Source organism: Megalops cyprinoides, chromosome 6 (assembly GCF_013368585.1).
Source record: "Megalops cyprinoides isolate fMegCyp1 chromosome 6, fMegCyp1.pri, whole genome shotgun sequence".
Lineage (NCBI taxonomy): Eukaryota > Metazoa > Chordata > Actinopteri > Elopiformes > Megalopidae > Megalops > Megalops cyprinoides.
In genome coordinates, this window is record NC_050588.1 from 19775802 (window position 1) to 19802850 (window position 27049).

General features: G+C 43.9%; 2 protein-coding genes across 5 annotated transcripts in view; both read right to left on the reverse strand.

Moving 5' to 3' along the window:
* Positions 1–4201: 4201 nt before the first annotated feature.
* Positions 4202–17009, reverse strand: LOC118779128 (minor histocompatibility antigen H13-like). Of its 2 annotated transcripts, XM_036531042.1 has the most exons (13): positions 16652–17009; positions 14354–14452; positions 12989–13071; positions 12365–12453; positions 11729–11814; positions 10988–11113; positions 10470–10527; positions 9968–10051; positions 9493–9529; positions 9294–9396; positions 9065–9150; positions 7279–7422; positions 4202–6376 (listed from the first exon to the last, which is right to left on the reverse strand). In XM_036531042.1, exons 1-13 carry the CDS (start codon positions 16874–16876, stop codon positions 6310–6312), a joined length of 1287 nt encoding a protein of 428 aa, XP_036386935.1. In that variant the 5' UTR covers positions 16877–17009; the 3' UTR covers positions 4202–6309. The 2 variants fall into 2 exon arrangements, with proteins under 2 accessions (XP_036386935.1, XP_036386936.1); XM_036531043.1 differs by lacking the exon at positions 7279–7422.
* Positions 17010–19857: 2848 nt separating this feature from the next.
* LOC118779431 (nuclear receptor coactivator 3-like) overlaps positions 19858–27049 on the reverse strand; it is a 51168-nt gene continuing 43976 nt past the window's right edge. For 2 of the 3 annotated variants that reach the window (XM_036531549.1, XM_036531548.1), the window contains exons 14-24: positions 26564–26693; positions 26181–26369; positions 25560–25796; positions 25268–25388; positions 24842–25013; positions 23780–24085; positions 23499–23603; positions 22714–22960; positions 21567–21747; positions 21263–21449; positions 19858–20694 (exon numbers count right to left, since the gene is read on the reverse strand). In XM_036531549.1, the coding sequence (XP_036387442.1) occupies positions 20683–20694; positions 21263–21449; positions 21567–21747; positions 22714–22960; positions 23499–23603; positions 23780–24085; positions 24842–25013; positions 25268–25388; positions 25560–25796; positions 26181–26369; positions 26564–26693 (1887 nt within the window). In that variant the 3' untranslated portion in view covers positions 19858–20682. The remainder of the gene's footprint in view (positions 20695–21262; positions 21450–21566; positions 21748–22713; positions 22961–23498; positions 23604–23779; positions 24086–24841; positions 25014–25267; positions 25389–25559; positions 25797–26180; positions 26370–26563; positions 26694–27049) is intronic. The other variant, XM_036531550.1, reaches the window with a different exon arrangement.

Here is a 27049-nt window from a genome sequence, read left to right on the forward strand (position 1 = left end):
TTAAATTGTGTCCTTCCTTACAATCTGTTCCACCTGCAGGAGATACCCTGTACAGTGAAGCCCTGCAGACTTTCAGTCCTCATAAAAGCAAAATATGAGAGCCTCTGATCAGTGGCAGACAGCTGCTCCTGACACAGTGGGCGCTGGCAAGCCCGTGGGTGTGGGTGCGGACCCATAAGAAGAGGGCGTCCTGCAAAGGCCCATATTTTCGAGGTGTTCAGTGAGGCGAGACCGAACAGCGAAAATCCCTTAAAGTTGGAATGAGCTCCAAGGAAACACTGATGTGTGCATGTGGGTGTGGGTGTGTGTGTGTGTGTGTGCAGGGCGGGGGGTGTGGGTGGGTACGCAAGATGTACTCTGAGTAATAGGAACACGCCCTCAGATTCATCTGTGCCCCCAGCCATTCCTGGTCCATTAGAGACTGAAGCACCTCAAGATCCAAGGTTAAACAGCGCTTTGTCACACCAGTGGATCATATCACAGCTCCAGGCTTCTCCTGGCAAAGCTCCAGCACTGTTCAGCTGATGCTTCTGAGATTCGTAATGAAAGCAGGGGCAAGGGGGGTGATTTAATCTCTAGGTGTGCTAACAGGTGTTCATGTTGGATTTATGTATGAGTGTGTGTGCATGTACATATGCATATAAGTGTGTGTGTGTGTGTGTGTGTGTGTCATTGAGCACGATTGAGTGTGTATGACTGTGTGAATGTGTTATCCCAGGGCCTTGGACTGTACATGGTCCATGTGTTCCCAAGGCCTTGGACTGTACATGGTCCATGTACAGCTTATTTAATATATTTGCACATTGCCAGTATTAAGTTGCAATGGTCTGTTTCATCCATAAGGCCACTGTAAATAAATAAATGGGTTCAGTGTTAAGAGGAAGAGCAGAGAGAGAATCTAGCATAATCAACAAGAGAGGAGTACAAAACCCCTGTCCTGATAACCCTGGAAGAAGGAGCAGACATTGAGATGCTTGGACATATACAAAGAGGCTGTGAGTGAAACACTGCAATGGCCCATTTGAGAATGGAACCTGGGACTACTGAAATTCAAAGTTTGCGATAAGCCTGTGTTCAGTTTGTAGTGCAGTAGCAGTTAAACTGCAGAATTGGCAGCAAATCTGCGAAGTGTCTGTTATCTGGTGTCAGAGGTCAGAGTAGCTGTCCCAATCAGTGCACTGTTACACCAGTCAAATCTTGCACGAACCCGTGTGTCACTTGCATAAGGGCACAGTGTAGAACCCCAGAGTGACGTGTGAGACTCATTTTTGTCTTACTATATTAATATATTATACTGAAAGGACTATGAACTGTATTCGCTGAAAATACAAATTGATGATTCCAATATATATGTAATCATCAGTATGTATCACTGAAAATACATACCGAAAATTCCATAGATGAGGTAAATGACATGCTTCTGTTTCTTTGTGATTCTAAGTTTCTGTGATTCAGTGTAGCCCTTGACTAAAAATGCAAAGGCCGTGGGCTCAAATCCCAGATGGGCTGTTGGTGTCACTACCATTGAGCAGTGTATGTAACCTCTGCTGTAATAATCCAGCTGGATAAGCAGGCTACAGAGTGCATGAGTTAAAAAAAGACATTTGCGACTCTCCCTCGGTATTACTGGGCGTCTGCTCATCAAATAAACAGCCATAAGTGGCGTCTTCAGATTCATTTTTGGTGCGGTTCTTTGGGAACTGATGTTGTTTTCGGAGAAGCGAAATGTCTGTTTGTGATGATGACATGATTGTTTTAACAGTGAGTTTGATACCATCACCATTGGAGGTCTGAGGGAAACAAAAACATCCTCACCATGTTTGCTCAAGGTTATGCGACTTGGGGTTATCACCACTGTTTTTATTCCCATCATTCATGATGTGATTACATAATTTGGTGAGCACGCCCCCCCTGCCAACGCCCAGGGTAATTGATATCATTTATTGTGTGTCTTCCTGTGGATGGACAAAGGGCTACAGAGACATGATGAACTCACCATCCCTGGGCCTTCCTCCTCATTGGTCCATGATGCAGCGTTGCTGCTGTGTCCCTCCTCCTGATTAGTTTCCAATGCTGTGGCTCTGCTGCAAACATGCCTCTGATTGGTCCTCAAAGCAACAGCATTACTGTAACTACTCCAAGCTCAGGAGGTGTCAGTGTACAAACAACCATCTCTTCTCCTTTTTTTTTAACTCCGATTGATATTAGCCATGTCTGTATGGATTAATAATTAACAAGTTCAGACAAGAGGGTGATAGAGGTGTATTGAATCCAAAAACATGCCTGGCCAGAGTAGTGAAGCACATTCCTTAGATATTTTTCATATGTTTCACACTCACAGAGAGGCAAGGGAAGGCACAATGTTAAACAAACCCTTGGGATTTTAGGCAATGAACTTGGAACTCTCTGTTTTGATATGCTTTTTCTTGTCATCTCTGCCGTTCTGGGTGACTGTCCACATACTTGGATCCGAAAGTGACCCGGTTATGAACTTGTACTCCTGCCGAGCTGGGACTTCTCATGCTCCGAGCTGCATAAACTTGGAACTGTTTGCCCCGGAGGGACCTGACTGGATGGCAGGCAGGACAGTGCTTATCCAATGGGCTATGAAAGGCAAAGTGGAGGGATCCCAGTGCTGCATCAAGAGATTTCAAACACAGGGTTATGACAGCACAAACTCAGGGATAAGCACCTGTGCTAAAAAGTGCCCCGTGGGTAAAATGAGTGTGAAATGTTTGCACGATGGAGTTAAAGTTTCACACTCTCCGTTTGCACTTCGTCTTCTCCAGCCATATACTCTAAACAATGTGTAGTCTAGCAAGGCACAGACCTTAATTTCCTTAACGGCATTGCAGGGAAATCCAAAGGACAATAACTGCACACTAAGAGTCGCTCACAGCCAGCTGAGAGCAGCTCTATTATCGTACAGAGTGATCTGTACAGAGAAAGCCCATGACAGGGGCCAGAGGTGTGTGCCTGAGTTGAGTGTGTCATATTTTTTTAATTGGCTCAAACTCACGTTGCTGCATGTGGGTGTGGGTGTGTGCATGCACAGGAGAGTGAAAACAAGAGAAAGAAGGGTGGGGCCTGGACCAAATCTTCCATCAGAAACAGAGCCAAATATGCCACCCTCTAGCAATTACAAAATATAGTCACACCTCTTCGGGGGAAAACTGAACTATGCCTGCCTCCAGAACCACACCACATGTCATGAGGAAAAACAGTACAGCTCATAGCACAGTGAACATACAGGTACCAGAACTATTAATATAACAGCTAACCTGCTAATTTACAATCAGCATAAACTTATTAATTTTTGTCCGTGAGCATCAAGTATAATGTAAGCACATGTCTTTGTGTGTCTGAATGATTCACGTGAAGCAGAGAGCTTTGGTCAAAATGAAATTATGGCATTAACACATACGTGACTTTATTGTCGGCCTCATGGTAACTGAACTGCAGTGCAAAAAAATGCAAGGAATTCAGAATGCAGCCACTAAAGAATGTCTTTCTGTTCAAAAGAAACGTTCCAGAGGTAATTCATTTCAAATCAAAGAAAAAACAAATGCAAGTATCTCCAGCCATTCAGAATAATGGAATTCTAACTGGACAGCATTGCCTTACAGCCAGACTCAGGCTTACTGGGGATTCATCACTATCATAACTGAAAGTGTGGTGCCACCTTGTGGTTAAAGCCATCATCCCCACCCAGTCCAGAACAGACCACAGTGATGAAAGCAGAGAAGAATGAGTGAGCTTGTTTATTTTGGAAACAGGAAAACAGAACTGGAGTGGTTTGGGAGGAACCAATGAGTTTTGTGAGGGCAGCCTCACAGTCTGTTGAAGAACACCCCACCTCCCCACTCCAGGGGCACAGCCCACACAAATGCTGCTTTCTCACTGGTTCACTAAGCGATACACATAAAGCTAGCTGGGAGACCACCAGCAGCTCACTTTAACACTGTACCATAACACGGGACCAAGGGACCCATTTAACCTTTAATAATGACAAACTTAAAATCATAAGTCTTGCAACCGTTGTTTTTTTTTTTATAGACATGCAAGTGTATGCAAATGTAAATTCCTTCAAATAGTGACACTTCCCAAACTTACTGTACAGTCTGTGTATTCTGTGTTCAAGACTACATGGGTAGGTGCTTGTGTTTCCCCACTAAACTCTAACAATGTCACAGTGCCACTTAGAATGCAGACAGACAGAAACAGACTTATTGCAGCTACAGTGGTGTACACCACCATTTATTGCAAAACCGCTCCTCAACAAAAGAAGCAAGCTTCCACGCGCACTGGTACAATGGCAGAAACAAACATTGACAAGCAAAAAATGGGACATATCATTGTACACCTAGCAAAGCAGGTAAGAGATGAGCTTTAAAAACTACAAAATTGTAAACCCAAAGCCACTCAGCTATGCCCAAATTCTACCCTTTTCAAACTTTAAATCTTCATTCAGGACATGTTAGCAAAACTGATACATCAGACAAATATAATTCTCTTTTAGAGAAATAAACACAATGCTGACAGACAGCTGATTAATGTGGGTAGATTCAGTGGCTGTTGTTTCAGCAAACCACAGCAGCTCCGAGAATCTGTGCCTGAACTAAGTAGGATCCGACATTGCCTGTCTCTTTAAAAGTCTATTTATGCATTTATTTATGCCTTCAGTACATATAAATAGATGGACGAAATTTAGCAGTACAGTTCAATCACAGCAGGGATATGGTCTCCCCTGGTGATCCTGCATGAGGTTGTGCTAGCACTTCCGGAACTCTCTGAAGGGCCAGAACATTCCGGAAGCACCCGCAGAGCTAAGCCCAACCAACACTCAGCAAGCCAGAGGAGTTCCAACACTTTACAGACAGCCTTATGGTTGAGCTGGAAACAGGAGGGTGCAGGTTTAAAATCTGGGTGGGGCACTGCTGTTGTAATCTTGAGCAAGGTACCTAACCAGAATGACTTCAGTAAATTCCTAGCTGTACTTAATCTGTAATGATACAGCTGTGCAAATGTGTAAGATGCAAGCATGACATGTTGGATAAGGTCGTTCGCTAAGCAAACATTTCTGAAGTAAAAACAATCTCTATTTCTCCACTGTGGGTTTGGCACAGCTGTTGTGAGGGAATATTAAGTGATTACAGTACTTGGCAGTGATTCTTGTGCTCATATACAATCAGTACTCAGATTAATGCATTTGAAAAATGAAAGGGCCCCAAGTAGTCAGGGGTTGTGTTACACTACATTCTTAAGTTATAAAATAAAATAAAAATGTCTCCATTTAGAAACTGGAGTAGAGTTAACATAGTGAGGGTTAGTAATGGAGGATAGAGGAATCATAAACCCCATAATGTGTGGAACAAGACAATTAAAAACAATTAAAAAACCTCTCACCATTACAAAACAATGATTGGTTAATACCAGGGAATCGTTGCCAACGAATGATAGCTCCACTGACTTTTGGGCTCATGAAGCCTGAATGAGTGAGGGGATGACAAGGAGACCGCAGTTTTCAAAATGTAACAAATGCTCATTATGGGACAGCCAGGCTCCGTAAACCACAAAGCAGGTGGAACATCAAAGAGATTACTGATATGAACTTTTCAGTCTTTTGCTGTTGAGAGCAAAGAGTTGTGATTGGTTCAGTAAAGTCAGCGATATTCAGAAAGAGCTTGGCTATGGAGCCTCCTCTCCCATCACCTCCAACTACAGGAAGAGTACAGTGTGTTCTGTACAGGCATGGTCCAGAGGAAAATGTACATGGCTTTCCTACACGTCTGTGAGCAGATTTGTTATGCAATCCTAGTGAGCAGACTTCATACAAATAAAGCTAAAAATATCTAAACCACAAAGGCGCTGTGTGCCTTTAGAGATAGCACGCAGACATGAATGAATCACTACTGTCCTCTGTAAACTCAATCACCCCCTACACACATACTGATCATTCACATCCCTATTATTCTTTTGCTCAAGGAACATACATGGTGTGTTTTTGCTTTAACTTGATTGATTTCTCCACCCAAAACACAATTTAAAAACACAGTTTAAAATTCTAACCATGAACACGGACTGAGTTACAGATTCACCCTGTAAGAATTCAGGATCCTAATTCTATGGACCAAAAGGATAAAGGCTTACACAGGCACCAAAGCATTGCTGGACTTTTCATTCTTCAAACAGCCACTGAAATGCTATAAACATCCAATGTCATACAGTCATGTAATACAGCAGCCACTTTCACACACACGGTGGTTAGAGCGCCCTCTGGCGATATACAGAGGTGGTGTGTGGCAGTCTCTACTTCTCCTTCTTCTCCTCCACCTCTTCCTTATGAGCCTCCACCTTGGGTGCAGATTCTTCGTACCTGGTGCAAAGACAAAGATTGAGAGATTCCCAAACAGGTGCAAACATAGACAGGCAGCACGCAGTCCACAGGTACGCGCACACAGCAGACAGCGCATACATTCACGGTATGCTGCATATGCACACACTCAAGGCGGGCGGCACACGCACAAGATGCAGCCCACACACAGGCCCAAGAACATCGAGTGCAAAATGGTGCTGGCGATACTAAAAATACTCATTTCAATTAGACACCAACAGAAGAGTCGCAGCACTAAATGCTGAGGACAATTAGTATATCTGTCCCCCTCCCCCTTGTTTTGCACCTGATGTACGAGGCTGAAGAAAAACACAGCAGACATGTCCTTTTTTAACGGCTTGTACTGAATGACACTGCGCAGTGAGGACAGCCCCTGGTGCCAGCTCTGTATTCCACACTGAGACAGCTGCTCTAGAGGGGAGTGGGTGCTAGCAGGGACGGAGCAGAAACAGCGGGTTGTGGCACCTACATCAGAAGCTTCAATCAGGGCAGAGCTGTGGTCTCCCTAGATTGCCCTGTGTGAGGTCCAGCAGGCACTTACAGAACCCTCTGAAGGGCTGAGAACATTCCGGAGGCACCCGCAGAGCTGAGCCTAACACCTGAGGCTACACTCTGGTTTCATGTTTCTATATAAGCTTTTATGGACATCGTCATCCAGGACCAGCTACAAAGCGTGCAGCTCTCCCATTCTGAAGGCCATGCATGCAGCTGGCCTTACACTGGCAAGGCTGAGGTAATGTACCTTTTCCAGAGGGATCAACAGCAGTGCCCATAACCTTATGAATGTATCCAGATGTCCTTGCTGTAGAGACCGTCTCCAGCACAGAGCAGCAGAGAGTAACAGAGGGCAGCAGTACCTGCCCGGCAAAAGACTGGCCACCTACGTGGAGGCGGGCGTGTGGCGGCGCCGGCAGGGCGAGGAGGGCGAGGGCTGCACAGAGTTAGCCAGGCTGGCAGGAGAGCTGGGAGCAGCGGGGGAGTGGGAGGGCTGGAGGGTGTGGGGCAAGACCTCCGCCGAGGACTCGTAACTGAGGAAGAGGGAGAGAGGAGAGGGGAGAGAGGGAGGAGAGAGGAAAGGGGCAGACAGGAAGTCAGCAAGGCCAGAAGGAGAGGAGCTTAAAGATGCCGCTTGGAAAAAGAAGCACAGAAAGAACATAAAAAGAGAAAATAAAAGTAAATGCAGAAAGCACTGTACTATACTGCCAATCCAGCTACACCACTTTACAGAGAGGAGCCACTGAATGCACAGTATACTCTGCATGGAGTAACTGCACAGGCACCGCTTTTACAGTACATACCAGGGAAGTTAAAAAAATAGTGCTCAGGTAGCGCTAAAGGGATTCACATTACTTACAGGGTAACTGCTTGTACTCTTGTTTGGGCTCTAAGTAAGTATTTCATTATTATGACTCTGTGTCATTACATTGGCATTGCCCATGTTGGGTTGGACTCCAGCGGGGGTGACGATGTGACCGTACCACTCATTCCAGTTGCCACCACAAGGGGTGTATGAATGACCAGAGTGAGTGAGTGTGTGTGCCCGCGCGCGCATATGTGTTTGTAAGGTGTTCATTCGCGTGTGAAAATGAGCATCTGTGCATTGTGTGCATAGCAAGGGGCCAAACCACGGAATTTTGTGATATAGCAGTGATGAGAAAGCAATGAAGAAACGGCATCTCTCCACTCACGAGCCATCGACCTATTCATAAAGGGGAGGGGACAGTCCTGCTGTGACACATGAGGTGTACTGTGTACATGATGAAATGATTATCAGAAGAAATGAACTAGAGCACAGCTGCTGTCATGTTTGTTATTTTCATTCATATGTGCATACATAGATTATCCATTCTAACCATTGGTATTGTGAAGGTGCTGGCCTTGTTTTGAGATGTGTATGCTGCCCCTTTAGGGACTTCACATTAATGTCAGACGGCGTGCTATAGGGAATTTTTCTGATGTGAGCTGAGGGGAGAGGCAGATCTGACTAATGTATGAAAGGAGTAGTGGCAGGCTAGGAAAGTTTATGCAATGCTCACAGACAGTTTTCATACCATACTGTGCGTTTATATTACTGTGTTTGCATTTGTGTACTTTCATTGGGTACCTGGACTTCATCACATACACATGCCATGCTGGATTACAAATTCAAGATCTGGATTTTAACTAACGTCACCACAGGAGTGGCGAGATACGCAGGTTCGTCTTCAGTTTTTACGCAGTGCATTGTTTGGTAATTGTTGCCAGAGTCACAGCAGAAGAGTCTTTGTTTTTTGCTTGTTGGCTTCTTCCTGGAGGATCTTGGTATTGTTTTAGATTTGTGTTGATTACCGTTTGGATTATTTTGTAAAAGTGGAGTTGAGTTAAATGGTCAATTCTTGTCAACACTGCTGCTGCTTCTTCCCTTTTTGCTTTGGATTTACACGCATCAATATCATTTGTTAATCTATATTTTTGTTTCAAAATTATATATTTTACATCTGCATATACGTATGTGATGAAAGATTGTTCAGCTACCTCAGCAATTTGCTGGGTAAATGTCTTCTCATTACAAAAGTTTAACCACTGCCATGACACTGTGAATGGTAACTTCCACGGTTCGTCCAGGGAGAGGAGACACAGACTGTTACAGGGTTCGTATAGAGAAAGAAAGAAAAAAAAAACATCTTTTACCTGAACATTTCCATCAGTTCTCCTTTCACAAGAGCCACCACCACAGGGAACCCAATACATGCTGGAACTAGGTACAGCAGAGCAGGCTGGGAAGGGAAATGACAGGGACAATCAGAATCCAGGGACAGGAGGTTGATGCTTTGCACACACCCCTCTCTCCCCACTGTGAGACGAGGTGCTTTGGTCTGAGTCTTGTTGAGGGTGGGGGGGGGGGGGGGTAAGGCCTCACCTGTGCGTGTTTGAAGGTGTGCATGACAAATATAGTTAACCCCAGGCCGAAGACATAGGCAAGGAAACTGGTGTAGAAATAAGTCCGTGTATTCTTCTTCAGGCTGAGGGGCAGAGGACAGAATCAGAGGTTATGAGGGGACTGCTGCACTGGGAATGGAGCATCAAACATTTCAGTACTGAAAGAAATTATTACTCACCTGACATCAAAGCGTAGGAGCAATGCAATAAAGATACCTAAAAATATGAAAAAGGACATAACAATATAAGATGTTTAATGACTACAACACATCATTGAGCACATCATGTCTATAGACTCTGCTGCACATAGCAGTGTGTCCAGCCTGTTTGTGAACACTTTAAGGGAGCCTGTTTCCACTGATAACTGGCAAGTTATTCAATCAAAACAAAAGAGGGACCCTTAACTACAGAGGGAAGCTGATGTGGCTGTACTGGACTGTTCAAAGTGGAAAATTCATTCAGTAGTGTTACAGCACCCTCTAGTGGAAGTACAGAGCAGACACAGATTCAAGTACAGAACTCCTCCACAGCTATCATGGAGAGTCAGACCAGAAGATCTCAGGATGACTTGCTAGTAAAAGGGGAGCAGTTGCAGGAGTATGTCTAGGGCATGATACAGAACAGAAGCTGCAGAATACGAAATTTTCAACTTGCCTGGAATTACGATGTCTCCCAGGCCTAACATGGCAAAGTTACTGGCCTCCAGACCTTTCTCCAACAGGTCCTGGGGGAACACCACTAGGAGAGACAGGAGAGACCAGGACATCCTGAGCTCAGGCATAAGACTGTACACATGGAATTTTATACCCCTTTTCCAATTTAGCTAGCCAATTGAGCTAGACTCAAGCTGGCTCATTACACCTTTTTCCTCCTATAAAACATGGCCCAGTCTGAGTCTACAGGATAAAAGGAGAATAGCCGTTTACACTGCAGAGTTATACCCTGACTCATTACAATCCTTTCCCACTGTCAAATTGGCAACAGCCTAAAACACAGGTCGATATCCTATCTATCTATTTTCACAGTATCAGTTTACCACAGTAAGCTTCAATGGTGCCACAGCCCACATCAGACTCCAAACTTCATAGGATCACTATCTCAGGATCATGGGGTTTCACCATTTACATTTGATTGGTGCTGCAAAAAAATCACTTACATTTGATTGGTGCTTCAAAGGATTTGGCAACAGTTACCATGACATTGGTCCCAAACACCTAAAAAAGACAACAAACACATGAGACAGCCGTATAAAAGGGACAAATAATTAATGACAAAAAGCAGGGAAGGATATAAACTCATTATAATAATGGTATCAGTAAAAGTGAGAATATTATCAATAATAACAGTCATAATCATCTAACATCTAGTCTAACATCATCAATTAAAAGTATTTGGTTAAATTAATTGGATTTTAATAAATAGGCATGGAACACTGATTCCAGCAATCAAGGGATAACCCACGATTAGTTTATTGGTTTATTTAGCGGGGACTGTGCATAACACATTCATTTGCAATCACATTGTGTTTACTAATTACTGACATTAATTTAACTATGTAGCAAATCTGCATCTGTAGCCCCTGGAGACCCGTGGGGTCCCTGGAGACCCGTGGAGTCCCTGGAGACCTGTGGGGTCAAAGGGCGACCCAGCAAGAGCAGCTTCAGGCTCACTCACCCAGAAGACGTCGTAGACAAAGAGGCCCGACAGCAGGATGCAGCCGGTGCTGACGTTGTTGAGATGCAGCAGCTCCACACCATTCAGAGCAAACGCCAGGCCAAAGAGATTATTGGCGATCCAGTGCTGCCAGACGAACACAAAGTGATAAGCTGTTACACTAAGAGGTAAAGAGTGCACACAGCCTGTCGTTTGCTACAAAGCAACTCTATTGCTCAATAAGCTGTCTTACAGCTTAAGAACCTTATGCAATTGAATAAGCTTTATTGACATGGCAAATATACATTTGTGTTGCCACAGCAAAACAAACACTGATATGCAGAATATATAAAAGCTGGACAGAAATGATACCCCATACACAACTCAATTCTTTATCTCTAGCCACTCTATATGTTATACAAACAAACTCAAACTGAAATTAAAGTATCTTTCATTGGAACGATGACAATTGTTCACAAATTCATCTATCATTATCAAATCATAACTGGTTACATTCCGTAAGATGGAATTGTGTACAGTTGTTTATAGTAGCACTGTGCCTGTCAAACTGACCATTTCCTTTACACTTTGCCCTCTCTGGATTTTCACATTGTCAAATTCTGTCATAACAACACTGAAAACTGGCACTTGCAACTACAGGTCTGTATTATTCAAAAAGACTCACTCCACCACCTTGTCTTTAATACAGGTTCTATATTCTGTATCAAGAGAAGTTCCTTTGATCAGTCAGTGTCTCTTTACCTTTTTCAGGATGTACCAGACTCCAACCACCGAGCTGATGCACAGGCACACCAGGTCTTTGGTGTCGAACTCGTAGTTGACGATTTCTGTGCAAAGAGGAGAGGATCATACAATGGTAAACTCTTCACCATTGGCATCATGCCAGGATACCTCAAGCTGAAAAATGGCTGCAGCAGCATCATTACCAAACAGGTTGAAATGCTGAAGAGGATGGTGCATGAGAACCAGCCAGACACCTGACACGTTACATGATTGACATTTTAGCAAAATATAGATATTTTTAATCCCTACCCTTGTATTTTTAAAACTTCTAAAGGAGAAGCTGTGTCACATTATCATGTTCATGTGAGGTGACTTTTGATATGAAACATTCTTGTTTTCTGGAAAACAATGCACTGGCAAAGGCAAACGGAGGGAAATATTTTTGGGTCATCACTGAACACTGCTCAACACAATACCATACACACTCCACAGAGTCATGTCTCCATGCATGTCAATGTCATAATTCTTTACATAATTAGCTCTCTTCATACTGCATCCTCACAGACTGTCAAATTACAGCCAATCTAAGTAAACTCAGCCCTACTGGAGACCCCGTAAGGCAGGGTTTTACAGCGGAGTGGGCGGCAGACGTACCTTCCCTGCCTTCCCCGGAGCCCTGTGTGAAGAGGAGCTGGTACTGCTTGTTGGGGAAGTTGGCAGGAAACAGCCCGTTCATGAAGGGACTGTGGGAGAGACAGAGAGACGTCAGAGAGGGTCAGAGAGGGTCCGTTACAGACATCGCTCTGGAGTAGGATCACATTTTAACAGGAAGTACCTCCTACCAAGCTGACTGTAGCTGCTGTGCTGAACAGTTAACAGGAAGTAAATAAAGTGCGAGAACATCACACATGGTGTTCCATAAGCTGAATTTAAATACGGAATAGACGAACACAAGATCCCACAATCAGGGGAGCAACATGGAGAGCAAAGCAAATGGACCCACTCAGAGCAATGTGGGCAGCTGATGGCACTAAACTGAAAAGAGGCTTGCGTTAGCTACAGACTAGCACCCAGGCTCTATAAAAGCACCAAAGAGGTAGTAAAACACCCATAGCTCTGAACACACGCACCTATCTGCCTTTTCTGGAGAGCAGACAGGTAGCACAACAGCACACATTATGTGAGAGAAGCCCAGAGAGCCACGAAGCAGGTGTTCACACAAACCTCTTCAGTAAAATAACCCAGTTAGGAGAGAAACACAGAAGGCGGCACACTCACCTCATGGTGTGGGACAAGGCCAAAATCCCCAGTATGAAGAAGTACATTGACAGCAGCAAATTGATGTATTCTTCAGAAAATATCTGCAGGAGAGGATAAACACCTTGTTTAAATAAGGAGCAGAATAAAACAAACACGCCATTATCATCAAACAAATAAGAATATGCACAGGCTTTGGTATAAAGACCAGTGAAATGAACCACCACATACTAAAAGAATTTCTCTCGCTAATGCTAAATATCAGGGGCCGTATTCATAAAAATTCCCAGCTTTAATGAGCTTAAAGTCTAGCTATTGAGGCTCATGTTTTCTTGCCTAAAAGCTGCACCAATCAGTGTTTCCCAAAGGTAACCTGCAGTGAAGAATTAGGACAAACTCTCAAGCGAAATACAGTGCGTTTTCCGTCATTGCTAGGAAAGCAATGAACACAAAATCCTGACCTTGCCTTCCCAGTACAGACAAGTGTCTCTCCTCCCTTCAAATCTTCCCAGAAAGTTAGTTCTGTTCAGCAGAGAGGAAACTCTCTCAATCCTCAATTTCCCCTCATCTGCACTGGATTATTTATTGTTATTTTTTAAATTGCTCCCTCATTTGTGATTATTACCACTGCATTATCCACCACTTGAGTGTTCTGTAAACCTGATTACATAAGTACATATTTACCAACTCTTCTAAAATACATCATTTAAATACATTCAGTTGCGATGAATATAAAAATATAGAAAAGAGTAGAGAAAAGAAAATGATACACACACATCCAGTACTCAGTAAAGGTGTAATGTAAAAGAGGGCAATGAAACAGGAAAAAAAGAACCATTTAAATGCTCCCAAAAAGATTCATTATAAGAACAATCTGAAGACCATGTAGGTCAAAACACTGTATTTTAATAAAATACCAGAGAGAACTTAAACTATGCTTTCCCTTTTTCTGATCATAAAAATGCTCTGTCCAGTCTCACAGTATTGTCAGACCACTTCTGACTTGAGAAGGGTATTATAATTTCTTTGCATCTGTGAGGTCACTGACTCTCAGATTAAATCTTTCTGAAACTAAATCCCTGACCACTCTGATGGATATACTCTGACTAATGCTTTGTTACTGTGCACTGCAAGCTTTCTTTGACCAGCACCTTCATTCCTTCTATAACTTTTAGCTCTCTGAAGGTGGCCAGCGTTGGTGCTCCTAACTTGTTAACTTGTGTTGTTTTGCAGCTGATTTCCACACCCAAGGTTTACTCTTCAGCCTACAGTACACTTACAATTTTTACAAATAAGGCCCAGGTGTTTCACTCCAGCCCCTCCCCAACTACACTGCCACCCAATCAGAATGTAGCTGGGGAGGGTAGGGCTATACAAGGATCTTACTTTGAAGAACAGGTACAATCCAAAGAGGGTACAGCTGGCGATGAGGGGGAACCTTGCAGCATCTCGGCTGGTGATGGTTTCCGGCATGTCTGAGGAATTCTGGGAAGAAAACCGGACAAGTTTAAAGTGGGCACTGGTGCATCATCACATACCAAGGCAGCAGCAGGTTCTATATGGGGTATTTTTAAGAACAGCAACAGTAATTGCCAAGCTGTATGAATGGATGATCTGTAACGAGAAAGCTATGCATGTCACACTGGATAAAGGCATCTTAAATTAATGCAATGATGTAAGGGACTGTAGTGCAGATCATCACAGAGCAGGTTTTAAACACGTGCACCTGTTTATCCTTCACAGAACTACCGACTGACTGAAGTCCCACAGTGCATCCCTCCAGCCTGCTCTCGTCCTTAACGGTTTTCCCAGGGCCAAGATTTACAGATTGTGCAATGAAAGACAGCACCATCTGTAACTATCTGTTTCTGCAGGTTGAAAGATATTAGCTAAACAACAGATAAAAGTGAGGTCTGTTAGTTAAGACGCTCATGCTTTCTTTGAAAACTGACACAGAAAGAGTTACTTGAGTTTTGTCTATTCTGGTACCTGTGAAAGCACATTCTCACCTTTTAACACATGCACACACACTCAGTTATTTTTAGAACAGAAAAGAGGTAATGAAATGAGATTCATCTCTCTTCACTGAACCGAAGACTGCGGGAACCAAATTCACGTCAGATATAACCCCACTGGGCCTGCACATAAAATTAGAAAGTCTTCCTAAAACAGGTCAATGTAATGCTACAAGACCAAGCCATGTGCGCATGACAGCTTTCTGTTCATTTCTGTTCCAAAGAGGAAACGAAAACGTGCTTAGCATAAAACTGATCTCAGTTCTCAGGTTTCTTGACCAAGGCAGTGATGATCTTGGTCTGTAGGCCTTTGCTCTCACGCGCAGAACTAGGATAGGAACGCTAGACTTGAACACGTCATCTCTCGAACAAACAAAAATCTGCGGTGTGCTACACGCATGTTGTGGTTTAATGCGTGATGGTTTGAAGATCCACGGATCTACCAAGCCATAGGTCGGATGGCTCATCCCATTTACTACAATAACGGCCCATCCATTCGCTATTCGAACAAGTGAATACATGCCGAACGGCGTGCCCTATTTCAAGACTACATGCGACACGGTGCTCTTGAAAACAGGACAGTGCTTAAAGTGAGTTAATCATATTCATTCATTGATTCAGTAACATATAGATTTGCATTACTTAGCTACATAGGTAGCTGACCTTACATACACTTAGCTATAATCACAGCGGGAAAATCGTGGGGAAGATGCCATACATTGCGATACGTTCAATTCTCCACAGTGCTCTCATCACCGCTGCTTGTGGGGGCGTGGCGTGGGCAGAAGGATGAGAAGCGAGATGATTTCAGGTCGTGTACAAAGCTGACCCCGAGCTTTCACTACAAACCTATTAAGAGCTCAACTCAGACCGCCTCCAGCAGCATCCACCACCAAGATCCGAGGACGTATCACATGCACTGTTACACGAAATACGCTCGTGTTCAGTAATACGTGTTACATTACACAATTAAACTAACGTGTCGTACAGTTGTTCAGGGCAGGTAATCCCGGCAGCGCGCAAAGAAAGGCGACCACTTTCCCCTTTCACGTTTACATACTTATTCGCGAACTGTCATCTAACCAAAAACTCACCGCAAGCAGCGCTAACTTGCTACATTGATGTCCCCTAATAATACGACAACACGCCGAGAACGGTGGCAAAGAAAGATCCTGGCGACAGAGGTTGTTGCTGCGACTAACTGAACAGCTCTTCGTTCATAAAAGATGGCTAAAGGTACCTGCTCGGCTGACAGCTGCGCCGACACAGGTATGCATCCTTCTCCGAAGTGGCCAGCTAGCTGACGTTACCTGCCTGCATTCGTTTGCACTGGCGAACTATACCTTCAAACGTTAATTTAGTATAGAGCGACATCACCTAACACCACATTGTCTGGATCACATCAAGCATAATATGAATAATATCTAGCTAGCCAACACACGAAACTTCATGAACCAATTCAGCTGGTCCAGTTGGCTAACAATAGTCTAACGGTTTCTTTCTTGCGTAAAATGACTGTCACATGGGGTCTACACCACTTTAGCTAAAAAAATCACCGCATCGGTTCCTTCTCCACAAATCACCCACCCACCAGCTCCTTTTATCGCCACAGACTGCCTTTCTTCTTCAACGAACTAGTTAAATTACCGAACTAGCAACTGTAACTTACCTTGCTCTTGGCGCAACTGACGGAGCGCAGGGCACCAAAGAAGATAGGCAACAGAGCCATGAAAACCAGGCTACCATATGCCAGTGCCGTTCCTTCGGGTGTTGACACAAACTTGGCTACCGTGGCGTTAGCGGCATCGGTACCATTGGACAGAGTATCATTGCCAACGCTTGCTGGATCTTGAGTTTCAGTTGGTAAAGGCAATCCTGGGTCGACATCAGCCATATTTGCGTGTAGCCGGCGAGATATCGAACTGGAGTCAAAGTGCGCGATATGGAGGGGTACACCAAGTAGGTGCACCAACAATACAGTAAGTTAGCCCGTCAGCTGTTAGCGCTTCCTTTAACAAAGGCCACGTTTCTTAACTCTCACCGGGAACTGACATCACTACCGGGTAGGAGCACAAGGGAGGAGCGTTCATTATCACAACTAGTGACAGGAGTAATCTGCCACAAATTATGAGCGTTAGTTTTGTATTGCTCGTAAATCACTGTAACGCTCGCGGCACATTGAGTGAAACAACCTGTATAGTAATATTTTAATTTAACATCTCGTAGATTTGGGCAACCTTCCTAAAGTATTGTGTTAATAATTAGACTGATGTAAAACAAATACTCGTATTATAATTGGCTAATGTTGTGGAAATAGGGGTAGCACTGCTACTACCACTTTTGAGGTCGTTCTGGATAAGAGCGCCTGCTAAATGACAGCGTATAAGTGCTAAACTTCAAAAGATGGCGTTATGTGGCTTCAGCATCACATTCTAACCAGTCCCCTAGCCCTTAAGTACATGAGCTTACATTCACATGTATTCATTTAGCAGACGCTCTTATCCAGAGCAACTTCAAAATTGCTAGTAGCTCTGCTGACCCAGTGCAGTGTACAAAACTAAATGCCTATGATTGCTTATCAAAAACACAGTACCTAGCAACAAGTGTGTCAATGCGATACACAGCCAGTGTAACAATCAGTGCCACAACTGAAACAGACTGAATGCACTGCAACAAAATGTCAGTAACATATTTCAGCATATAAATTAGTAGACAAGAATAAGGGCTTCAGTCAAAATGGTTCATTCAATTTAAACCCCCATTAAATAAGTGTATGCATTACAAATGTTAAAATTGTAGAAGGACGTTTCTGAAAGCTCAGTGTAGCTGTCAGAATCCCTACACAGCCAGCTAATGTAACTGTTGTGGTTAAATTATGATTTCGCTACGGCATCAGAGAGCCAAAGAGGCACCACACATACAAAATTCTAAGAGATTTCTGGCTGGTTCTCAGTAACATTAGTGTGTGTAACCACAAACAAAGCAAATACACAAAAGAAAAACAAAAGGCCATAAATGTTTAAATAGAAATTTGTATTTACATCAATATTAACATCGCGAAACAAGAAAAAAATGCAATTTACATCCTGGAATTGTAACAGCATATTCATTTACTGTTTTCAAATTTAATAAAGAGGACAGAGAGGAGGAACTTTTCCATTTTTCCACAATAACTGAAAGTATGAGCACGGGCAAATGCCACTCAAGTTGTACAGAAACTTTTAATTTACCTAGTCAAAACTAAATAATAATAATTATTATCATCAACTCTAGGCTATGTCATATAGTAATAATCAGAGTGAATTATTTTAAATCTTCACCATCAGTTGGCTAAAAAAAGTTGGCCTCTTAAAAAATATCAACTTAAAGCATACATGTGTCAAACAGCATTTAATTCAGTTGATTTTCCTGATCAGGAACACTTTCACAATAATGGTGTCTATGTGCAGGCAGAGTTCAACGTTACCAAATGGTCTCCATAGAAACCGTTCCCTGCAACACTGCAAAACATTCCCCACTGGCCATATATATCTAAATATATTGTTTTGTTTGTTTTTTTTTCAGAAAAAAATAAAAACTTAGCTGCAGAGCTGGAAACACATGTACTCTTTCTGTAATATATAATACAATATACAAAATATTAATTTCATAGATACTCATCTCATTTAGCCTATCTATGAGTGTGCGCATGTGCACACAAACACTGTCAATATCAGAAACCGTTCAAAGCACTGGAACAAAAAACAAAATCTTTGGATTGCGCATGTCTTACAAGGTAGATTTCTTGAGGAAAATCAAGCATAGAATATTGGTATGATTTTTTTTCATCTTAGATAAAGAATGATTAATGATCGTAATATCAGACATTACTTCCCATTCCATTCAACAGCCTGCTGCCAATTTTTTCATCGCCTCAAGAAATATTTCAGCACCACCGAGACAAAAAATGCTACCATTTTGTGTCTGCCAAGTTGCTACTTAAAGCAGTATTTTCTGACCTCTTTTTCTTCAGCGATATTAGTGAGGTCAGAGGTCAGTGAGTGACACAACTTTATCAGACCAGGCACCAGGATGGCTTTGACTGATCTGTGCGTTTCTGTATTCTGCAACACTGCTCCTTGCTCCTGAGCGGCTCTTTTCTAGGTCACAAAACAAGGCGGAGCCTTAAAACGCAATCTTGTCATTAGAAGAGAGGCCTGGTGTCAGCTGTGTCTGACTGAAATGAACAGAGCCTGTACTCCACACAATCGAGTGTGCCACTGTGTACGTATGAGGAGTTCACTGAGAAAATCCTCCTGCTGTTTGTGCCTCTCTTCTGTGTGTGCGACTGTATGTGTGTGGGTGTCTGTCCCTCAGGAAACCCATGGCTTCTCTGGTGTGAACCCTCTCTATGCGAGTCGTATCCCTATCTCTTACAGTGAGGAACTTCATTAAAATGCTACTATGCAACTAAAATAAGCAAGCACACTACCATCTCATCTAAAGGCCCATCCTGACATGAATCAAAAACAATTTTGAGATTTTTAATATCAGAAATAAAAGTGCCTTTCTTAAAAATGGCTGCTTTACCCTTTTACAATGGACTCAAATAGAGGAAAGAGGAAAAATAATCCATACCCCTCCTTCCCTACCAAATAAATCAAATAAAAGCTCTACTGACCTAAAAAGAGGCAGAATAAGAAAATTATACTTTAAATATGAAGAAGCTCTACAGTCTGTGCAAAAACCGTATGTGACCTACAAAAGCACTTATAATATACATTTTAAGCATATTTACAACAGTTCATATACACAGACATTTTAAAAATTTCAAAATGTGACATTACAATCGCAATAATACTGCAGTACCTTTGCTTCGAGTTAATGATGATCTGTTTCAATTTCAGTCGAAAGAACAGAAGAAAGTTTATTGCTTCAATCTGCATAATGTAGGAACATCTGTGCTTACTGCTCTCTGTAACTTTTTCAAATTAAAAAGAGCCCGGTGAAGTAAAGGTTTGCTATGTGCATTGATTTTTGAATAAGGCTATAATGACTAAGAAATATTGCAACAATCCTTTCAATATTAGCCTTTCTGTAAAGTGCAATGCAATCGCAACAAAATATTTTACATCGTACCATAACCCATCATATTTCAAAGCAAAGAGTGTTTCCCCACACTAAAGGCTAAATACTGCATGACTTCTACTCCGTCAGCAAATTAACTGAGACCTCTCCTTTCACTGCAGGAACAGACCATGTTCTGTTTGGTCCAGCAAGCAAAGCTAGGTTCCTCCAGCAGGAGGACATGAACCCCCAAAAACTAGATAAATATATGTCTAAGATTGAAAATGATCATCATATACCTGTTTGCGAGTGTATGAGTAGGTACATGTACGTACATATGTATGTGTGTGTCTGTGTATGCGACTCTATGCATCTGCCTATGTGTGTGCACGTGTGTACAGTAGGGTGCTTGTGAGTGAATGTCAGTCTGTGTGTCTGTGTGTGTTTGAATGTGTGTGTGGTCACAGTCTCACATTCACAGAGGCCTTGTTTCAGCACCACATTGATCCCAAAGGGATAAGTCTCTGGAGGTGATGCAGGACACAGTTGCCTGATCTGAAAACAGGCTCAAAATCAGCCGCCTTATAACACAGCTAGGGCCCAGGTTTCACAGTAGGGTGCAGCAAGGCCTTCTGACACCAGGAGTTACAGCCATCAGCAGTATTTCTGCAGGAGATACAAGAGAGTGACAAATTAGTCAGAAACGAAAGTGCAAAATGCTAGAAAATGTAACATTATATCAAACTAACCGTAACTATATATTGAGGACATATTAATTGAGAAAATGGAACTTTCAAACATAATACTACACTCCTACTTGCACCAAGCGTTTAATTGTGCTTAGTGCAATCATGATTACAGATAAGAAAAATCTCAGTCTCCCAGTCCAAGGTAGTAAAATGTGCCACGAACAGCAAAAAGCATGTAATAAAGCTTGAACTCATACCAAATAAATAATGAAGAAAAATCTATTACATCTATTACCCCCTCTCCACACACACCCTCTAATAATTTCAAAAATAACGATACAATTCTACCAGGAGCATTTGAAAATATGTGGAAATCCTTGTCAACTGCTCTAAATTTAAATTTGCTATTTTTACTTAATTTTATTTTAATATGCTGCCTGTTTGCACACCTAAGCACACACCTACACAGATACAGAAGACCACCCAGACACAAAAATGCTCACACATACATATGCCCATGCATGCACACGTACACACAGACGCACCTGCTCAGGTCCCATGGGCATCCGGCCCATGCTCATGGGATTCATGCCCCTCTGTCCTTGCATCTGCCCCTGCATCTGTCCCATGTGTGCCCCGTTGCCCCCGTTCACCGGCATGCTGCCATTCATCATCATGCCCCCGTAGGAGCCTGGTGCCCCCTGCTGGCCAAACTGCTGTTGCGGGTATAAGCTGAAAAGCAGAGAGCCCCTTTTCACTCACAGGCTAAAATAAAACTACAGCAGTAAAGCACAGAGCACCTTCTCTCTCACAGAAGTAAATGACTCAGGTATGAGGTTGATGACGTACTTATTCCGTGGCATGCCACCTTGTGTCCAGCTCTTCATATCAGTCGACTGGTACATAGGCCCGCCCTGAGGGTGCTGCTGCATCATGGGAGACTGAGGAGGACCCAGGCGGCCAGACATCATGTTGTTAGGGGGGCTGCCAGCCGAGTTTGCAAACGAGGGGTCTCCCTGCTGGTTCATCCCTAAAATTGCAGATGAAGAAAAAGGTTTGAGTGAAAAAATGCATTATCTTGTTTCAAATTAAATGGTCTTCTGCGCTGGAGGATAATGACTGCAAAATGTTCTAGCTGCATATAAAGTTAAAACAACGCAGAAGGATAAAGGCAATTTCCAACATATACTGCACATATGTTCAAAATGGCTTGTGACATAACTGCATGCACAAAATATCCACTAGATGGCAGCAGGCTAAACTAAACCAAAACTTACTTTACCTGTCACAGAACTATGAGCCCAATAGGAAGGGTGTTTACACCGGCCAGACATATCGGTCACACCACAGTGTAGGCAGGTTTATCCTCAGGTTTCCTGTATGGCCCATACAAGCATGTACTGCTACCTTTCTGATGCAATACTCAATGTGGCTGTGTATTGTGACTAACCAGAATTCAAGTATGGCCATTCAAGTGCTGCCATAAGCATTTTGTCAGTTTCCATGCTTCATCAGTTTTCCAGCTAGCTTCCACACACAGATGACCGAGTGAAACACACAAAAGCCTGGCCAGCAGTAATATGTACGGTCATGCTGTTAGTTAGCTGTCATACAGAAGTGGCACAGGGGCAGTCTGCCTCTGGTGCTGCTAGAATGGGCCAGGTATACCTGGTGTAACACACACATGAACCTCTGCTTTGAATGGCCCAGACCTCATGCAGTAATGCTATTTACATTTACACTTATTCATTTGGCAGACTCTTTTATCCAATGCAACTTACAAGTGAGGCAGAGTACAACACAAAAAAACCATAAGGAGTCAACAATATTAGGAGCACTAATGACCAGGTTTCATCTGGTCATGCAGGTTTACACCTGAATGTAGCCAGCATGAACAAGGGAAAACAGATACAGTGTTCCTCCGGGTAAACCCAGCATGTGGACTGAAGGCAGGGATGTTGAAAAGGGGAGTTACAGGGAGACGGGGCCCTCTCACCGTAGTTTCCGCCATATGGGAAGGGCTGCTGGCCCGGAGTGTTCATCGGGGGGCCACCCATGGAACCGTCCATGCCCGCGGGCGCAGTGACGTTGGGGGGCGGACTGAAACCTGCAACCTGCTGCTGCTGCTGTTGCTGCTGCTGCTGCTGCCTCTGCATGGCCATCACCATCCTCTGCCTCCGAAGCTGAAAGTTCATCATCTCCCGGTTCCTCTGTGCTAGCATCTGTGCATTCAGGAACCCCGGCTGAGACAGAGACAGAGAGAGAGAAACAATCAGAGGACAAGGTGGGGACTAGAGCTACTGCTTTCCATGCGTCGCTTACCACCAGCACCACCCCAAAGCAGGAAAAGCCTGAATTCTGCATTCAGAGACGCATGAAATGACTCAAATGCATGAATTTACTGACACTGGTATTTGTATAGGAACAACGTATTTTTCACTGAAGGCTTTCTGTTATTATTCTATTTTAGCAACTATTTAAGCAAGACATGAATTACAGGAAAAAGTAAAATGATGTGTCCTCAAATTCTGCCATCTAACAAGCCCAAATCGCCAAATTTTGTCATTGCAAAAAAAGTGCTCTTAGATGAACAGGCAAAATTTGCCCTCAGTCTCTCACATGAACACTAGGAAGCATTTTAACTCAGACAGTTATAAATGCTTGGAATATTTTCCCACCATATATGAAGGTAGCCGACACACTGAAGCGAAATACACTCTCAAATGAAGGCGTAACGACGAGCCTAGCTCAGGTTGAGCTGGTGCAGGGCAGGAAGCGTACCTGTCCAGTCATGCCTGGCTGCATGCCTGGTCGAAGCACAGGGTTTCCTGCAGGGGCATTCTCTATCTTTACACCTGGACCCTGCCGGCTCTGGTTCATGAACTGCTGTCAGAGTGAAAGAGCAACTGGTCATGATCTGAGGTGAGCCAATCGAGACCTTGGAGGTGGGGGGAAGGAGTGGGGTGGTGGACGGGTATGGAAGGTGGTACTCGGGACAGATGAATGTGGTAGTGTGAGGGGGCACACCTGCAGGACAGGTGAGTGTGTTAAGCACGCAGTACCTGCTGGCCTTGCAGTCTCTGCTGCAGCTGCAGCCGCAGCGGCTTGGTGGCGCTCATCATGCGCGGCCTCATGGCGCCGGCGCGGGGGTGCATGGCGGGCAGGGGGAAGCCGCCCTGCTGGCTCATCGGGGTCCCCATGGGGCCGAAGCCGGGCGGCTGGGCCTGCACAGGGCCCCCGCCGTAGCCTGGCTGCATGGGCATGCTGGGAGGCCCTGGGTACCCCTGGCCATACATCGACCTCTGCTCCATCAGCATGGGCGAGTCCGGACCCGGGAACATGTCTGGGGGCTGCTCCCCGCCCTGGCCCTGTGGGGGTGGGGGATGACACTCAAGCATCTCTACTTTACCCCTTACACTTTAATAAATATACTACAACTTACTCAACTCTGCCATTGTTTTAAACAGTTAATTGAACAGTTTATTAAACAGTTAATGAAGAGACATTAAACACGGATTAAACGGGTCAAAGGTTTCCCATTTCAGTTGTTGGTATGCCACTCTGCATTTACATGGAGTCATTTGGCAGATGCTCTTACACAGAATGACTTACAAAGTGAAGGCACAGAGGTGCACATACATACTTGCTGTGAATGTGTCAGTTTGTACTAGAATACAGAGTACCAGAATAATCATTTCCACACTGCATACACAATAAATGCTATGCTTTCAAAAACTAGTGTCAGACTGCCATATCTGCAAGAGAATAGTAAAAAAGACTAATGTTAAGTGCAGTATCTAGTTGGGGGGATTTAATTTGAAAATGCTCACACTCACTGGTTTGACAGTGTAGCCTGGTCTGATACTGTTGCTCATTCAACTTGAATGGATACTGTTCTTTCGTGCTGGAAGTCGCTCCAGATAAGAGCGTCTGCTAAATGCATGTGATGTAATGTAATGAATGTAATGTAATAATAAACACAAGTAAAACAGGTGGACATATGGCATAACATTATGCTGAAAGCAGTCATGTTTTTGCTGCATATTAATAATGGGCCAACAAGAGGCTGGTGGCGTGCTGCATGTGGAACAGCTCCGGGAGAGTTATGTGTGCATGGGATTCACCTGGCTGACGAGGTCGGGGATGCCCAGAGCCCGGTCGATCTCCTCCAGCGCTATCACGTCCGTGTTGTTGAGCAGCGAGTCCAGCTGGTCCAGGAGAGCTCGCTCATCATTCTGCCCCTCGCTGGTGGAGGGGGGCCCCAGCAGCTCATCCAGGGGGTTCCCAAACTGCCGTCTGAAAATGGAGGGAAGGGCAACACTGAATGTACCTGAGAGACCACAAATATTCTACATATTGATGAGAAATTTGACTGTGGGCTCTGCCACCGATGCTGTAGGTGTTCTGATTTGCTGGCTCAATGTGGACATTCCTGAACGGGGTGCACCAGTTAGGCTTGAAAACCACAGCTACGCACACTGCACCCTACTAAAACACACTTGTGTTTGATCATGTACTGACTCTGTGCCAAACCTGAGCCCTGGCATTACCTGCCACATCCATTGGGGGGTCCTGGCTCCATCCCCATCATACTGTCTGACCAGGAGGGAGATTGATTTGGGGGGCCCTGCCCACTGAAGGGACCCACCCCCATATTCACCTCATTGGGTCCTGAAAAAACATGAACACATTAAAAGACTGACGTGTACAAGGTAAAACCAAGACAATCATGATTTACATGACCTACATCACCATACACATTCATGCACATGCACACACACACACACACACACACACACACACACACACACACACACACACAGGGTGATCTGTGCTGCGTACCCATATCCATCAGCTGCTGCTGCAGCATTGACCTGCCCCCTGGCATGCTGTTGGACCTGTTGAGACCCATGGGTCCTCCCATCATGCCTTTAGAGCTGAAGTCTCCTGGTCCTGGGCGGACCATGGAAGGGTGTCCTCCCGGGCCCACAGGACTGCCACTGGACGGGGTCATCCCCCAATCCCCTGCACCCCCCATTGGAGAGCGCTGGGCAACCCCCATCCCTCTGTTCATCATTCCTGAGGAGAAACACAGGTGCACACATACAGATCAGCACCTTCCTTTAACTCTGGAACAAAACAAGAGACAATGGTAACAACTTGGCATAAACTGCACAAGTTCCATTTCCAAAACACTTGATGAAATGAAGTTGCAAATGGACCCCAGAATCAAAAATGTCTGGAAACCCACTAATGTAATCGTGCAATGAACCCCACCACCACCACCCCGCAAAAATACCAGAACTGTCATTTCAATCTGCTTTAAACAGATCTGTTGAGCATGTTCTCTAAAATGGTATAAGAGAATCCATCATTACTAAAATATTAACACTGTGAAACACATTAATCCCCCATCGCAGGGAACAATGACGAGAAGATTATGGAACACCCTGGGATAGTTACCCATATTGCCTGGGAAGTTCTCCGGCACGCCCATCCCACGCGGGCTCTCCATATTCTCCTGTCTGAGCATGGGACATGGGGCACTGCGGCGCCCTGCCAGCCCGCCCCCCATGGGGGGCTTACTGTCCACAGACATGGCTCTCTGGAAGGGAGCACGCGGAGCAGGGACCAAGCTTGGACTCCTGGAGCCTGGATCACAATATGTTAATGTGGCACTCATTATTATAATCATCACTTTACAGTTCTTACCATCATTTTACCATTATTATCATTTTCACTATTATTGTTGATACTATTACTACTGTTGTTTAACTGTAGACTGGAGGAATGGGTCTATCCTACGTGTCACTGAGACACATGGATCCGATCTGTCTGTTGCCTACCACGCATGCCGTCATCCAGACAGGTCCCCTGCTTGTTCGATTCTTTGCCAGCCCCGCCCGGTACTGGTTCTGGATACAAACTGGAGGCGGAGTCCCTCATCCCTCCCAGGATCATCTCCAGGTTATGTAGCTGGAAGGACACAGATAAGAGTTCATCAGTATCAGTCAAAAGTTTGGACACAACTTATATTCTTTTAACTATTTTACCATTTTCCACATTTTAGAATAACAGTAAAGACATCAAAGCATGAAATAACACATATGGAATTATGCAGTGACCAAAAAAGTATTAAACAAGTCAAAACTCTCTTATATTTTAGGTCTTCCAAGTAGCCAAGAACAGTTTTTAAAAATAATTTTTTGCAAAGAAATTCATACATAGGCATCAACTTCACTATTTATGTTTTTTCTAAGAAACAAATTTCAAGCATTTAAGCATAAGATTAGATCAAGACATTAGATCAAAATGTCTTTGAATGCATTATC

Bases quoted from the DNA above. Each gene is read 5' to 3' on its own strand.
- LOC118779128 (XM_036531042.1), bottom strand. From the start codon at position 16,876: ATGGCTGATGTCGACCCAGGATTGCCTTTACCAACTGAAACTCAAGAT. The intron at 9,530-9,967 runs GCAAGTTGAAAA...TCATATTTTTAG, and splicing joins GGGAGACATCGTAATTCCAG to GTATCTTTATTGCATTGCTC. The intron at 7,423-9,064 runs GTAAAAGATGTT...CCTCTTCCTCAG, and splicing joins GAACTGATGGAAATGTTCAG to TTACGAGTCCTCGGCGGAGG.